Below are 12687 nucleotides of genomic sequence, written 5' to 3'. Positions count from 1 at the left end.
TTTAGCATAGCTTTGGGCAAGGATAGGAGTAGACCAAATGGTCTAATGTTTAATTGGGGAAGGGCTAATTAAAATGGGATTTGGCAGGAACTGCAGAGAGTAAAATGGAAACAAATGTTCTTGGAGAAAAGTACATAAATAATGTAGAGGATGTTTAGAGACTGTTTGCATAGATTTCTGAATAGTTTGTTCCATTGAGACAGGGAAAAGATGGTAGGAGAAAGGAACCGTGGTTGACAAAAGAGGTAAGACAGCTCATTAAGGAGGAAGCATTCAGAAGATTCACCAAGCGAAAACTCAGGAAAGGCTCACATGAATTATATGGTAGCTGGGAAGGGAACTTAAATTACATGGGAGAGCTAGAAGGTACCATGAAAACGACTTGCAAAGTAGGATTAAGCAGAGCCCAAGGTTTTCTATGCATGTGCAAAGAGAAGGATGGTAAGGAAAAGGTTCCATTATTGTCACATACATGGAATTCTTTAACTTTTGTCTACCGTAAGGCAGACAGAGAGTCGTCACTTTGTCCAGCACCCTTCACAGTAACCTACAGCACCTGGTGTTCCTATGCAGTCTGAACAGGCCTGAGCCTGGTTAGCTTCAGAGATCAGAAAATATTAATCATATTCAGGATATTAGGCTTCTAGTGAAGGGATTAGAGTTTAAGGTTAAAAAGGTCTAACATGAGCCTAGAGGCAGAGGAGGTCCCCAATGAATACTTTGCTTCAGTGTTCACCAGAGTGAGGGACATAGGTCAATGTGATGTCAATATAGAACAAGCTTATGTGCTAGAGCACTTTGAGGTTAAGAAAGAGGATCTTCTTAAAAACATTAGGATTGATAGGTTCTCTGAATCCAGGCAAGATATTCCCCAGGTTGCTATGGGAAGGGAGGGAAAAAATGCTGAGGTACTGGCAATAATTGAAGGGACCTCCCACCACCTCTCCAGCATCAAGAAAAACAAGTGCACCTGGTGTATGAGAATACAACCAGCTGCAAACACCCCTCTATAGCCCCTTTCACATCACCAACTCTCCTAGGAAGCAGGAAAACTTACCAGACATGTTGAACCTCTGGTGCCTTTCCCACTACACCATGATTTCCCTGCAAATTGGCAACGTGGCTTTTTAAGGGAGGTGGGGAAAGAATATCCCACCTCTAGCAGTGACAATGCGAGAGCAGGTTGTGCTTTCACACAGCCAGAAGGCTATTAGTGAATCAACTTGGCCAGGCTCAGACACCTGCCCCCACACAATTACTGAGAATGGACCAGGCTAAATTAGCTGGTTAACCTACACAGAATCTGTAGTGTGAAAGGAGCTTGTGTCACATCCAACCTGATTTTAAAAAGTATCACTGGTCCTTCATTTCTGGGGCCTAAATCTTAGAATTATATACCCAGAAGCATGACGAGAACACTTTCACCAGAAGGACAGCACTGGATCAAAGCAATCATCCCCCTACTCTTCCTCCACCTACCAAAAAATCTAATCAAAGATGAGGGTCATGAATACAACTTTGGCTGACACAGGATTTACCACTGTACTATCTCAGTATTCACATTTCCTTCTTCTCCAATCAGCCTGTATGCCATTTTTTTGCTATCCCAATCATATTGCCACCAAATTCCTAAACATCCTTTTCTGGTTTCCTTGTTAACCAATAATTTTGACTGATTTTCACGTATTTATTTAATATTCCATTGCCACTTTCTCCAACTAAAACAAGCTTTGTGTCCTCGGTCCTTATAAACTTAACCATATATTTAATCTTCCTTTTTTGCTTTAAAGACATCAAGCTTCCCAAGTCAAAAGCAAAATTTTCCAGAACTTTCAATTAAAATTGCTATCTTTGCTAGAGTGTCAAGACCGATAATTAACGTTTCCTCTGTCATTGTCTTTGTCAACTCATTTGCAGCCTTTGAATTCTGTGAATGTACCAGCTATTAATGCATTTTCACTGTGGCCGACTTGGATGGAACATCTTGGCTTGACATTTAAATCAATTGGGCCATTACTTAAAACAAAATCCCTTCATTGGCTCTCTTCCCATGCTCAGACTAGTGGGGAGCACAGTTGGTTTTTATTTTTTTTGAAATATATAACAAGCCCTTCAGGCCCACGAGTTTGTGCCACCCAAATACCCCACCTGGTGGAAACCCACACAGACACGGGGAATACATACACATTCCTTCCACAGAGCGCCAGATTAAAACCCAGCTCTCAGGCACTGTAATAATGTTGCGCTAACCATGCGCATTGCTTTTACAGCGACAGCAACCCAGGTTTGAATCCAGTGCTGTCTAATGATTTTGTATATTTTCCCCATAGCATGTATGGATTTACTCCGGATGCTCCAGTTTCCGCCCATGCTCCAAAACATACAGGTTGGAAATTTAATTGGGTATATTCAGGAGGCATGGGTTTAAATGGGCAGAATTACCTTCTGGCATGCATAGTTAAAACTTGAAAAATATCCAAGATCTCCAAACTTTCCCTTATTTTTAGTTACCTCCTGCTCTTCATCTTTATTCCCACTTTGACAACTCCCACATTATTCATGAGATAACAAAAATTTATACCTAGAAATATTCAAAATGTCTTATTATTTATGGAAAACTAAAGCATTCTCGTCACCACCGTTCTTCTTCTCCTTTGCAAGATCTACAACTGAACTAATCTATTAAAAATTGGTGCCAATTAACCCAAAGCAAGCTTCAGAATTTACCCACGTTATCATCAAGACTGACTATAGACCATCCATAATTGTAGTAGATTATTTCCCTTTACTAATTCTGTTTGACCTGCTGAATTTGGCAGTTTAGTTTTTGCATCTTTTTCAACTCTTCTGTTGAAGAAACATGCAAATTTGACCCCTACCCCTTAATTGAAGCATTTCCAGAAGTGCCCTTCATGAATCATGGCACAATTACTCATCTCTCCTTCACTGATCTGTAATCCCTCTATCATTTTCAAATCTATAACATTTCCACACCTCATCCCTCCAAATCTCTAGCTCACGAAAATATTGGTGCTCCTCTAATTTTGATCTCTAGAGTTACATGAAACATATTCTCCATGGATTGTCACCTTGTTGCAGTGGAGAAGGTTATGTGGTCCTGTGATCCCAAGAGCGATCCCATCTGGAGCTATGCTCCTGGCAGGGCCACCATGGCAGTAAGGTGGAGGGTGAGGTCCCTGACAGAACAATCCAACCAAGACCTCAACGGTAGAACAAGCAGATGAAGTTACTTCAAACTCAATGGCTGTGAAGGCAGATGAAGGCTACATCAAATCCATCAGCTCTAATCGTTGTGATTTTCATGCCATTAGAATTAGTTGGTTGATTTGTGAAGTATCGTGTGTTTCTTGGAGTGCAACATTAAGTACACATTAAACAAATACACGCACAGGCATCTTTGCTTGGTGGGCCACTTCCAAGATCGAACTCCTAAGCCATTTGAGAGCCCATAAGAACAAAGACTATAATCCTCAATCTTGACGGTGACAATTAAGCTGGAAAGGGTGCATAAAAGATTCACAAGAATGTGGCAGGGACAGGTAGGCTTGAATTACAAAGAGAGGCTGAATTTTCTGGGACTTTTCTCCCTGGAGCATAGGAGGCAGATTTGGGAATTGTGGAGCCCCAAGTAATTTATAAAAGCATAGATGAAGTAAATCATCATTTTGTCAGGGTAGAGGAGTTTATAATTAGAGAATAGGTAAGGGTTGTGAGGTGGAAGTGGGGTGCTGTAGGGAAGGATAAGATCTAAAAAAGGTTTTTAGCAGAATGGTATGGGTGTATGGAAGTGATTTAGGCAGGTACAATTATCGCATTTCAAAGCCATTGAGACATGAACAGGAAAGGTCGGGAGGAGTACAAGTCTAGCACAGGCAAATAGGATGGCATCTTGGTCAGGATGGTCAAGTTGGCCAAAACAGTCCATTTCCATGCTGTGCAATCTTATGACTCTGACAATGAATTTACCTCAGAATTCAATCATTCAAATGTGCCTTCAATGTCAAAGAATACTCATTGGAATTCTTTTGGCAAACTCAAAAAGTTCCTCAAGATCTACACTTTTAACTACATTTTTGGATTCTTGGTCCAATAACACACATTGGCTTGATGTCAAGTGAAAAGGTTTTAGGCAGTTTTATAATAAAAGTGGACAAAATCCAGACCCTGAATGCCTTGTAAAAATGGAAATGTCCTTGAACAACCAAAATGTTCAAAACATTTTCTTTGCTCATTCCACCACTGCATCAGCTGGGAGGAAAGGGTCATTGCACGGGATCAATTTTTTTTTGGACAGTGAAAAGCTGGAGGGGTAAGAAGTCAGAAATTTGCTGAAAGGAGTGTGGGATTGCCATCTATGGGACAGCTACAATGAGAACAGGAGTTAGGCATCTTTTACCACATGAAGAAGCAGTCTTACATTTGAGGAAAATGTTACTGTATTTGTGAAAAGGGTTCCAAATGTGTAAAATGCAGAATTAGATGTCAAGTCTAATGTTACATTTTAAGTAGATGTTGGATCCAGAAGCAAAATGACAAACACTTTGAGATCATCCCATTACAGTTATCAAAAACCATTCTGTAGTGTAGCCCAAACTGATATTGTGCCATGCATGGATTCTACAAGATTGAAATTTGTCATTGCATTTTACACAAAATCTCTTGAAGAATCCAATTCTGTGTTATGATTCTTATTTTGAAAAGTGCTACACATTCGAAAACACCACAAAATAATAAAACAAAAAAATCCCCAATTCTACTAGGTGAATGACATTTCTGATACAGGTACAAATTAAAATTTTGACAAAATACCTTCTTGGAATCAGAAAGATTCGAGCACTTTTTAATCCTACAGCAGTTCAATTTATTGCACTTTCTACAGCTTTTCTCCGTGCTCCACAAAGTTTTATTCCTTTCAATGTCTTTTCTACTAACTTCACCACATAATCCAGTTCTTAAGCATTTATTTATTTTGCTTTTGCTTCTGTATTTTTTTTCTAGTTCTCGATCCTTCAGCCAATGCCTCCTGTTTCTACTCATTAAGACAGTCCATGTTAAATATCTCATTATAATTCTCAATTTCCTGCTTCAAGTTCACCAACCCCAGCTTCTCCAATCTATCTACATAAACATTCTTTATCCTTGGAATTTAAGCAAATTTCTTCTGCATTCTCTCCAAGGCTTTCACATCTTTCTAAATCACATTTCCCAGAACTGAACACTACGATATTGTGTGATGATAACAGGTTTTTTAAAAAAAGATTTCATGACTTTCAAAATTGAAGTTCTTCATTCTATAAAGCTCTGGAATCTACAGACTTTAAACTGTTTCATAATTTGCATTTCTGGTTTAAATGATTTACACACATTCCCAGATGCTCGTCCACTTCATTTAGAATTTTGCCTTCAAGCTTTTCTTTTCTGTTTCCTCAAAAAAACCGATAATTTAATTTATGCTTAGAGGTTAAACTGCTTTATTTATATTCTCTCCTTTTGCCTACCTACATTTTCTTGAAATCGATTGCTTTCCTCCTCACACTCAAGTTTTGTACCATCTGCAAATTAGGATATTCTGTCTGCAATACCATGTCCCAGATGTATATTAACACCTGGAGAGTGACTGTTCTCTGCCCTCCAATCTAAATGAAATTATTCTGAGCATTATGCTCTCAGACACTGAGCCAATTTTCTATCCATGATGAGACTGGTCCTTTTATGCCATGGGCTATAATCTTCATGACAAAACTGTTATGATCAAGTCTTACAGATGTATCTAATTTTGTCTTTTAAAAGTGTTTATTTTATGCTATCATAGTCAAGACTCAATTACTTGGCATCAAGGCTCATTGAATTATTTTAAGACAGGGCAGTCTTTTTGTGCATCAAATCTAAACTAACTTTTTGCAAGTCCCATTCCTCCTTGTACAAATATTCTTTTTTGTACTTCACAGCTTAGGAGCAGGTTCTCCTCTTGCTCATTCATTTCAAAATGATAGCTCTAAATGAAACTCTGTGTGCCAAATCAATGGTCTAGCTGCTTAAATTCCAATGTCTTCAGAAATTCTTAGCATTAAGCAATCATTTTCACCAAATACAAAAGCAGGCTGAGGTTGAATGGTAGTCATATCCTGAATGTGGTCACTATATTTCTGTTCATTTGGTTTGTGGTTGCTACAGTACATGACCAACAAGTTGTGGACAAATAAACTGAAGGTTATCCACTTTCAAAATAAAACCAGCAGAAAGGAACAAAATATTCTGTTTGCCTGAAAATCTCTTGGGGCTTTTAAAAAGGCACAAATCAATTAATTTGTGTGTCAACAAGAGTAATGATGTTGTAGCTATTTAGACCTTGCTTTCGATTTAATTTTAAACCACATTCTGATTAAATAAAAATATTTTATTCCTTCTCCACGCTAGCAACAAATAAAAAGCCCAAACTCAAAACTTCCCTATATATTTCTCAAAGAAAACTCTTAGCAATTTTAAGCACAGCTCTCATCTTGGTTATAAGTCATTATCAATCTTGCATTAGGTCTGTATTTGCCCAAAATCATCAGAATGGATGTTACTGGCTCCTTATCCAAAATAAAACAAAAAAAAAACCAGTCATAATTAGTATTGGACAGGATTGCTGCAAGGCTCAAAATGCTATCATGGCATGCCAGTGCAACAATTAAAAACAAAAACACGCAATTGAATTTGGTCAGAATTATATTCCTTAGTTACCTGCAGACTGACATTCAATTAAACCAGTCAAAATAGAAAATGTACGTTCTGCTTTAAAGAGATGACACAATTTTCTTGTTTATTTTCATTGTGTGATGACATTATTTAATGGGTTTAATGTATCATATATGTTGAACGTTGAGTGGGTGGGGGGGGGGTGAAGGAGTGAGGGAAGGAAAAGGGGAGAAAATGACAGTGTATATTCAAGAGGGAAATGTTTGTGTGTATTTTGGTGTATAGTGTGAAAAATTTAAAAAAATTTAAAAAGTGAGAGCGTGAACACGAAAACAAAATCCATGGATTTTCTGAAATCGGAGTGAGATTTCCAGATTAATACAAATCACATTTTAGCCACTTCGGGAAACATTCTAATATTTATATTCAGCACATTATTTATCACTCTCTGGGTTGTTGGGCTACAACATTAAAGGGAAAGGGGGTTACAAGTAAATAAATTAAGAACATTCCTGAAGAGCTGTCTTGCGTTAAAAGCTACAGTCAATGTCTCAAAAATAATGCAAACTTGAAACATGTTGCAATAAGAATATGTGGGAAGAATGGTCATGATTCAACGACCCAAGGAAGCAATTAATTTCAATGAACAGCTTGTTACAACAGAGGGGACCGGAAAACACAAAGCAAGAGCAATCATCGAAAGTACAAGTTTAGTCCCCTCGCCCCTATTGCTTGCAACAAAATCTGGCACCCCTACCCACCAGACAGCATGAACAGCGACTTCTCCAGTTCCCGTTAAACCCACCCCGAGTTTCTCTTTCCCCACCTGTGTCTCCTTTCCTCCAGCTCCCCACCCTCTTCATTCCGAGAGCGACTTCTCAGCGATGCTCTCGTCTCCCCTTCCACCTGTGATACTTACCGATTCGCCTGAACTCCTCTTCTTACCCCTTCCACTTTTTTTTTTATTCAGACACCTGCCTGCTTTTTATACTCAAGGGCTCGGGACCGAAACGTGCTTCCTACGTGGCCTGCAGAGTTTCCCCAGCACTTTTGTGGACTGGACTGAAATCTCTCGCTGGTGTTTTAGGAACCAAGGCACGACTATGTTCCTGTAGCTTACGTTGCGGACACGAATGCTATGAAGTCCATTCTAATTATTTCATCGCGTCCGCAGCGAATGCGGGAAATAAGTGAGGGAAGCTCTTCTTGCAATATTGTACCCCTCCCACCTATTAACGTGTTCACCCATCTCCAACAAACGGAAAGCGTGACATCGGAGAGCCGGATTCGGTCTTTATTCCTCCATGAACAAGTTTCTTTCTTTCTCCGCGAGCTGCACGACGAGAACTGACCGGGTTTCAGAACGCAGCAGGCAAATAGCCCCAATTAAGAAGTGCTGCCTCGACAAACTTGTATCCAGAGAAGGAAAATAATAGAGGAACGAAAGAGGTTGGGCAGCATCTGTGGAGGAAAATCGACGTTTTGGGTCCAAACCTGTATGCCCTTGTGCTTCACGTTCCCCCGTATTGTTGCACAATTTGGCTCCCTTTGACAGGAAAGGACATGCCGTGGGACGGCCACAAACGGATTTTTCATGCGAAGTGATGGCGATGTGGCGAAGGGTGGGCAAAAAAAGGGATCAAGTCCATTGGATAGTTGTCTAATACGACAGAAAGTACGTCGCTCAATAACGCTACACAGCAGGATACTTTTTTTTACAAAAAAAAGTTATACCCTCAAAACTTCAAAAGATCCGTTTTGTGAACACTTTGAAAACGCAAAAGGAATGTGAAACTGGGCACAAGAATCCAACAATTACGCAGAGGAACTGAAATTGAAATAGAGACACTTGACAAGAACTGCAACATTGGAAGTGTGTTAGGAAGCTGCAGTACGTAATTACTATAAATGATTAAGAAGCAAGAAGAGATTGAATCGAAAGAATTGGGAATGGTGACAATAAATTGCCCAGGTCGCCCAATAAACACTATTCTAACATTAATGGATTTGCAATACTTACTGTTGCCATCACTCTTCTCGCGGGTTCCGTCAATCCTACCATCGGGCAAGATCCTCAGGAAAAAGCCTCCGTTCTTACAGTACAGTCTCTTGGGCTCCTTGAATGACCCCGGTGGGAAGGGGTTGCCAGAATCAGGTAGTGTGGGCAGGGTGCTGACCGCTCCCGCTCCTGCTGCCGCCGCCATGTCGCCGCCTCGCACTCCAGCTGCCCCTTCCTCGGCGCGCCTGGCCCCACTCAACAAACCGAGGTGCTCCTCCTTTCCCTCGACCCGTTCTCAAACGTGACAGCCCCTCCTTCCACTAAAGCTCGGCACACTTCCTTAATCTCTTTCTTGCCTTCCTTCCCCCCTCCAAAAAAAGTCCTCCCTCTTCAAGTTTCCAGACAATCCACCCCCAAGGAATGATGCCAACTTTTATGATAAGAAAAAACGGGTCAGGAGCTTCCCCGTCATAACTCCCGGCATTTGCTCCGAAGAAGTGGAAATGCGACTTGTGGTTGGGGAAGCTACTTTTTGACCAACTCAGGCAGCCCAGCGGCCGCGCTCCTACTCCCAACTGCGCAGGCTGCAGGACACGAGTGCGCACGCGTGCAATAAGGGGCATGTTCGGGCGAGTGAGGGACACGCGAAAGGGTGCAAATGCTATCACTTGTGTGGCCTGGCAGAGATTTACTCCGGTCTCAATTAGTTCGTAAAGTTGCTTTGATCCCCCCCCCGGCCGCTGGGGTTACAGCTTGTTGACGTTGACTTGACTACTTCATGGAGAGTGACCGCTAGCGCAGTTATTTAAAATAAATGTTTCTAATTGTTATTTGTAAGTAGCGACCTCAAGTATTTTGAAACAAATGCAGAATGACGAACAAGACCAACTATGAAATAACGTCATCTATCACATGAAAAGCTGGTGCAGAGGTTTAAAAAAAATTCCCCTGCACGAAAATGCCCAGTAACCTGCGTCAAATCCACCCTTGCGTCAAAAGTATTGTTTATGAGTTGTATCCCACTTGAAAACCTTAGTATAATTGAAGTGAAATGTGGAGCCCATATTTACGAATTGTTGGTATTAAATCTCTTCTAGGTTTTGTTATGTCTCTGTCTTACGGCGTTACAAAATACTTCACATTATCCTGACTACGTAACAGGTCTCTATAAATATTTATGTTTAAAAGTATTGAAAGTGACATACCCCAGTTTTGGTTTTCTTGACTCTCTTTCTTTTTTTTAGTTTGTTGAGGAGAGGGGGGGATTAAAATGTGTTTTTTTTTCTTAAATATATTAAAAAGTATTGTTTATTATTGCTGCAAATGTTCCAGACAATTCACATATTCTGCAGCCAAAAATATGATTTTTTAATCTCAAAAATCAATCTTAATATAGATGGCTGGATGTTTCAAGAGGATGGATGCAAGGAACTTAGATTTCACCCCAAACAGGGCAATTTCTTGTGTCAAGACCCACACACAAAGTGCTGGAGCAGGTCAGGCAGCATCCAAGGAAAGCAATAGGAAGTCAAGGTTTTGGTCTGAAAACCCTCAATCAGGAATTAGAAGCATTCAGTGGAAAGCTGGAGAAGAGACTGGGGAGGGGAGGGGCAGTTGATATTACAGGGGGGAGGGTAGGAAAGAAAGGACCAAAGAGGAGATAGGGAAGGATCAGAAGGCTGAGTAATATCCGCTGTGATGGAAGAAGGAAAGGAAGGGGTGGGGGTCTGGTGGAAAGAAGGTACAAGCAATAGGCAATAGAGAGGGTGCGGGGGGAGGGAAAAGAGAAGGAGGAATGGTACCAGACAGATAAGGGAAAGCAAAGGGGAGGATGACCAAAAATTGAAGGTCAGTGTTGATGCTTGCTGGTTAAAGAATGCCAGGATGGAATACAAGGTCATCATCCTCATGGCTATCCCTCAAGTTTGAGGATGATGGACTTCGTTCCATTGATCTATTTATGAGCTCTCAAGTGGCTTATGAGTCCAATCTTAGCTTTGAAAAATCTTCCGCCTTCAGGACAGGTAGTTCCTGATGGCAGACCGAGCTTTGGTTGTTGCTGCCTCTCTTTCCATTTACTTCTCTTTTCTTCTAGTTCTCTCATCTGTTGGCTTCAAAAGTTGCTCTTCTTTCTTGGATGATGGTTTTCCAGAGTTTCCTGTCCTTGGCATTTGTTTCCCAATTATTGATGTTGATGTTACATTTCTTCATGTTGGATTCTAGGATGTCTTTGAGTCTCTTCTGTTGTCCACCTCTTTTATGCTTGCCTTCTTTAAGGTAGGAGTAGATTTGTTTCGGCAGAAGTTTGTCTTCCATCCGAATTACAAGACTGCTTAGTTGATTCTTAATGATGTAGGTTTTAATGCTTGTGGATTCTGCTTCATTTGGCACTCTGACATTAGATCTTCTATCTTTCAAGCTGATATTGAAGATGTTTCGAGGACAGCGTTGATGGAAATTTTCAAGTGCCTTCATATGTCATTGATATGTTGTCCAAGTTTCCATTGGGATAACCACTGCTTTGTACACTAACATTTTGGTGTCTTTTCGAATGTCATGGTCATAAAAGACTCTTATTTGGATGTGTCAAAAAGCTGTTCCAGCGCATTTAAGATGATGTCGGATCTTGTGATTAAGGTCGACATTGGAAGAAAGGTGACTTCCAAGATATGGAAAGTGGCCCACATTTTCCAGTGTTGTTTCACCAAGGTGAATTGATGGTTCTATCCAATTTGTCTCAGTTGGTGATGGTTGGAAGATGATTTGAGTCTTCTTGGAATTGATGGTAAGTCCAAGTTTCGTGCATGCACTGTCAAAGGCAGTCAGAATCTATTGCAGGTGATATTCTGAGAGAGCTGCAACACTGTTGTCATCTGTATATTGGAACTTGGTGAAGGAACTCGTGGATGTCTTGTTTTTGGTCTTGAGATGGGCAAGATTGAAAAGTCTGCCATCAATTCTGTAGACAGTTTTGATTCTGAAATCAGTCACTCCTAGGTGTTGATTCATGGGGGTAGATCATCCTTGATAATGTGGATGATTGCTGCAATAAAGATGATGAACAAAGTTGAGGAAATCACACATCCATGTTTTACACCTAATTTGACTTGAAAAGGTTTACTGCTACTGTTGGTGATCATGATTGAGGCAAACATACCACCGCGGAGGAGTCTCAGGATTTGAATGTACTTTTCAGGACATCCATAGGTGGATAGGACATCCCATAGGAGTTTCCTTGATACCAAGTCAAAGGCTTTGGTGAGGTCGATGAATGCCACATACGAAGGTTGAAATTGTTCACGACATTTTTCTTGCATTTGTTGCATTTAGAAGATCATATTGATTGCTCCACGCGATGGTCTAAAACTGGCTTGTGTCTCCTAAAGGATCCTCTCAGCTAAAGGTGAGGATCTTTCCTGGTGTTGCTAACAGGGAAATTCCACAATAGTTTCTACATTCAGATGGATCATTTTTCCTTTTGTAGATGGTAACAATTGCTGAGACCCTAAAGTCTGCTGTACATCTTCATTTATCCAGATTTTAATGAGGTTGAAGCAGTTGGTAGTGAAACAGGTTACTTGCAATTTTATAGTTGGAATTCCAAGGTTTTGATGGCTCTCTTGGCAATTTCAAGTCTTGATATTGTGATGGATTATGTTATATTTTATATTGTATTTAGATATGTTTTTGGAAAATAAATTGTGGGGTTTTTTTTCATATAGCGTAGGTCGCAAACAAATACAAACACTTCAAAACAGATCTCATTTAAAATCCCAGAGATCTGCTCAAGACTGAAAGTCCAGGCTCTGAGTGCCTTTGCAAAAACTTTGAAGAATGCCAATAGAGGCTTTACAAGTAGATGTTAATTGGACATGCTGTGGAGTAATGGATTATTGTTTTGGAAAGTAACAGATGAACAAACTCAGAAGATTAGGTCTGGTGATGGAGTCTGTCTGAATGCAGTTTGCTCTTCCAGGAAGGTCATG

The 12687-nt window shown here is 40.4% G+C and overlaps 1 protein-coding gene across 3 annotated transcripts in view; it reads right to left on the bottom strand.

Annotated features, from left to right (window-relative positions):
- Positions 1–9281, bottom strand: part of fgf2 (fibroblast growth factor 2) — an 84444-nt gene extending 75163 nt beyond the window's left edge. For all 3 annotated transcript variants that reach the window (XM_069925222.1, XM_069925219.1, XM_069925220.1), the window contains exon 1: positions 8723–9281. In XM_069925222.1, coding sequence (XP_069781323.1) covers positions 8723–8906 — 184 coding nt within the window. In that variant the 5' untranslated portion in view covers positions 8907–9281. The remainder of the gene's footprint in view (positions 1–8722) is intronic.
- Positions 9282–12687: the final 3406 nt, after the last annotated feature.

This window comes from Narcine bancroftii, chromosome 3, assembly GCF_036971445.1.
Source record: "Narcine bancroftii isolate sNarBan1 chromosome 3, sNarBan1.hap1, whole genome shotgun sequence".
NCBI lineage: Eukaryota > Metazoa > Chordata > Chondrichthyes > Torpediniformes > Narcinidae > Narcine > Narcine bancroftii.
The sequence above is the reverse complement of the archived record's forward strand: the minus strand, read 5'-3'. Positions and strand labels throughout refer to the sequence as shown.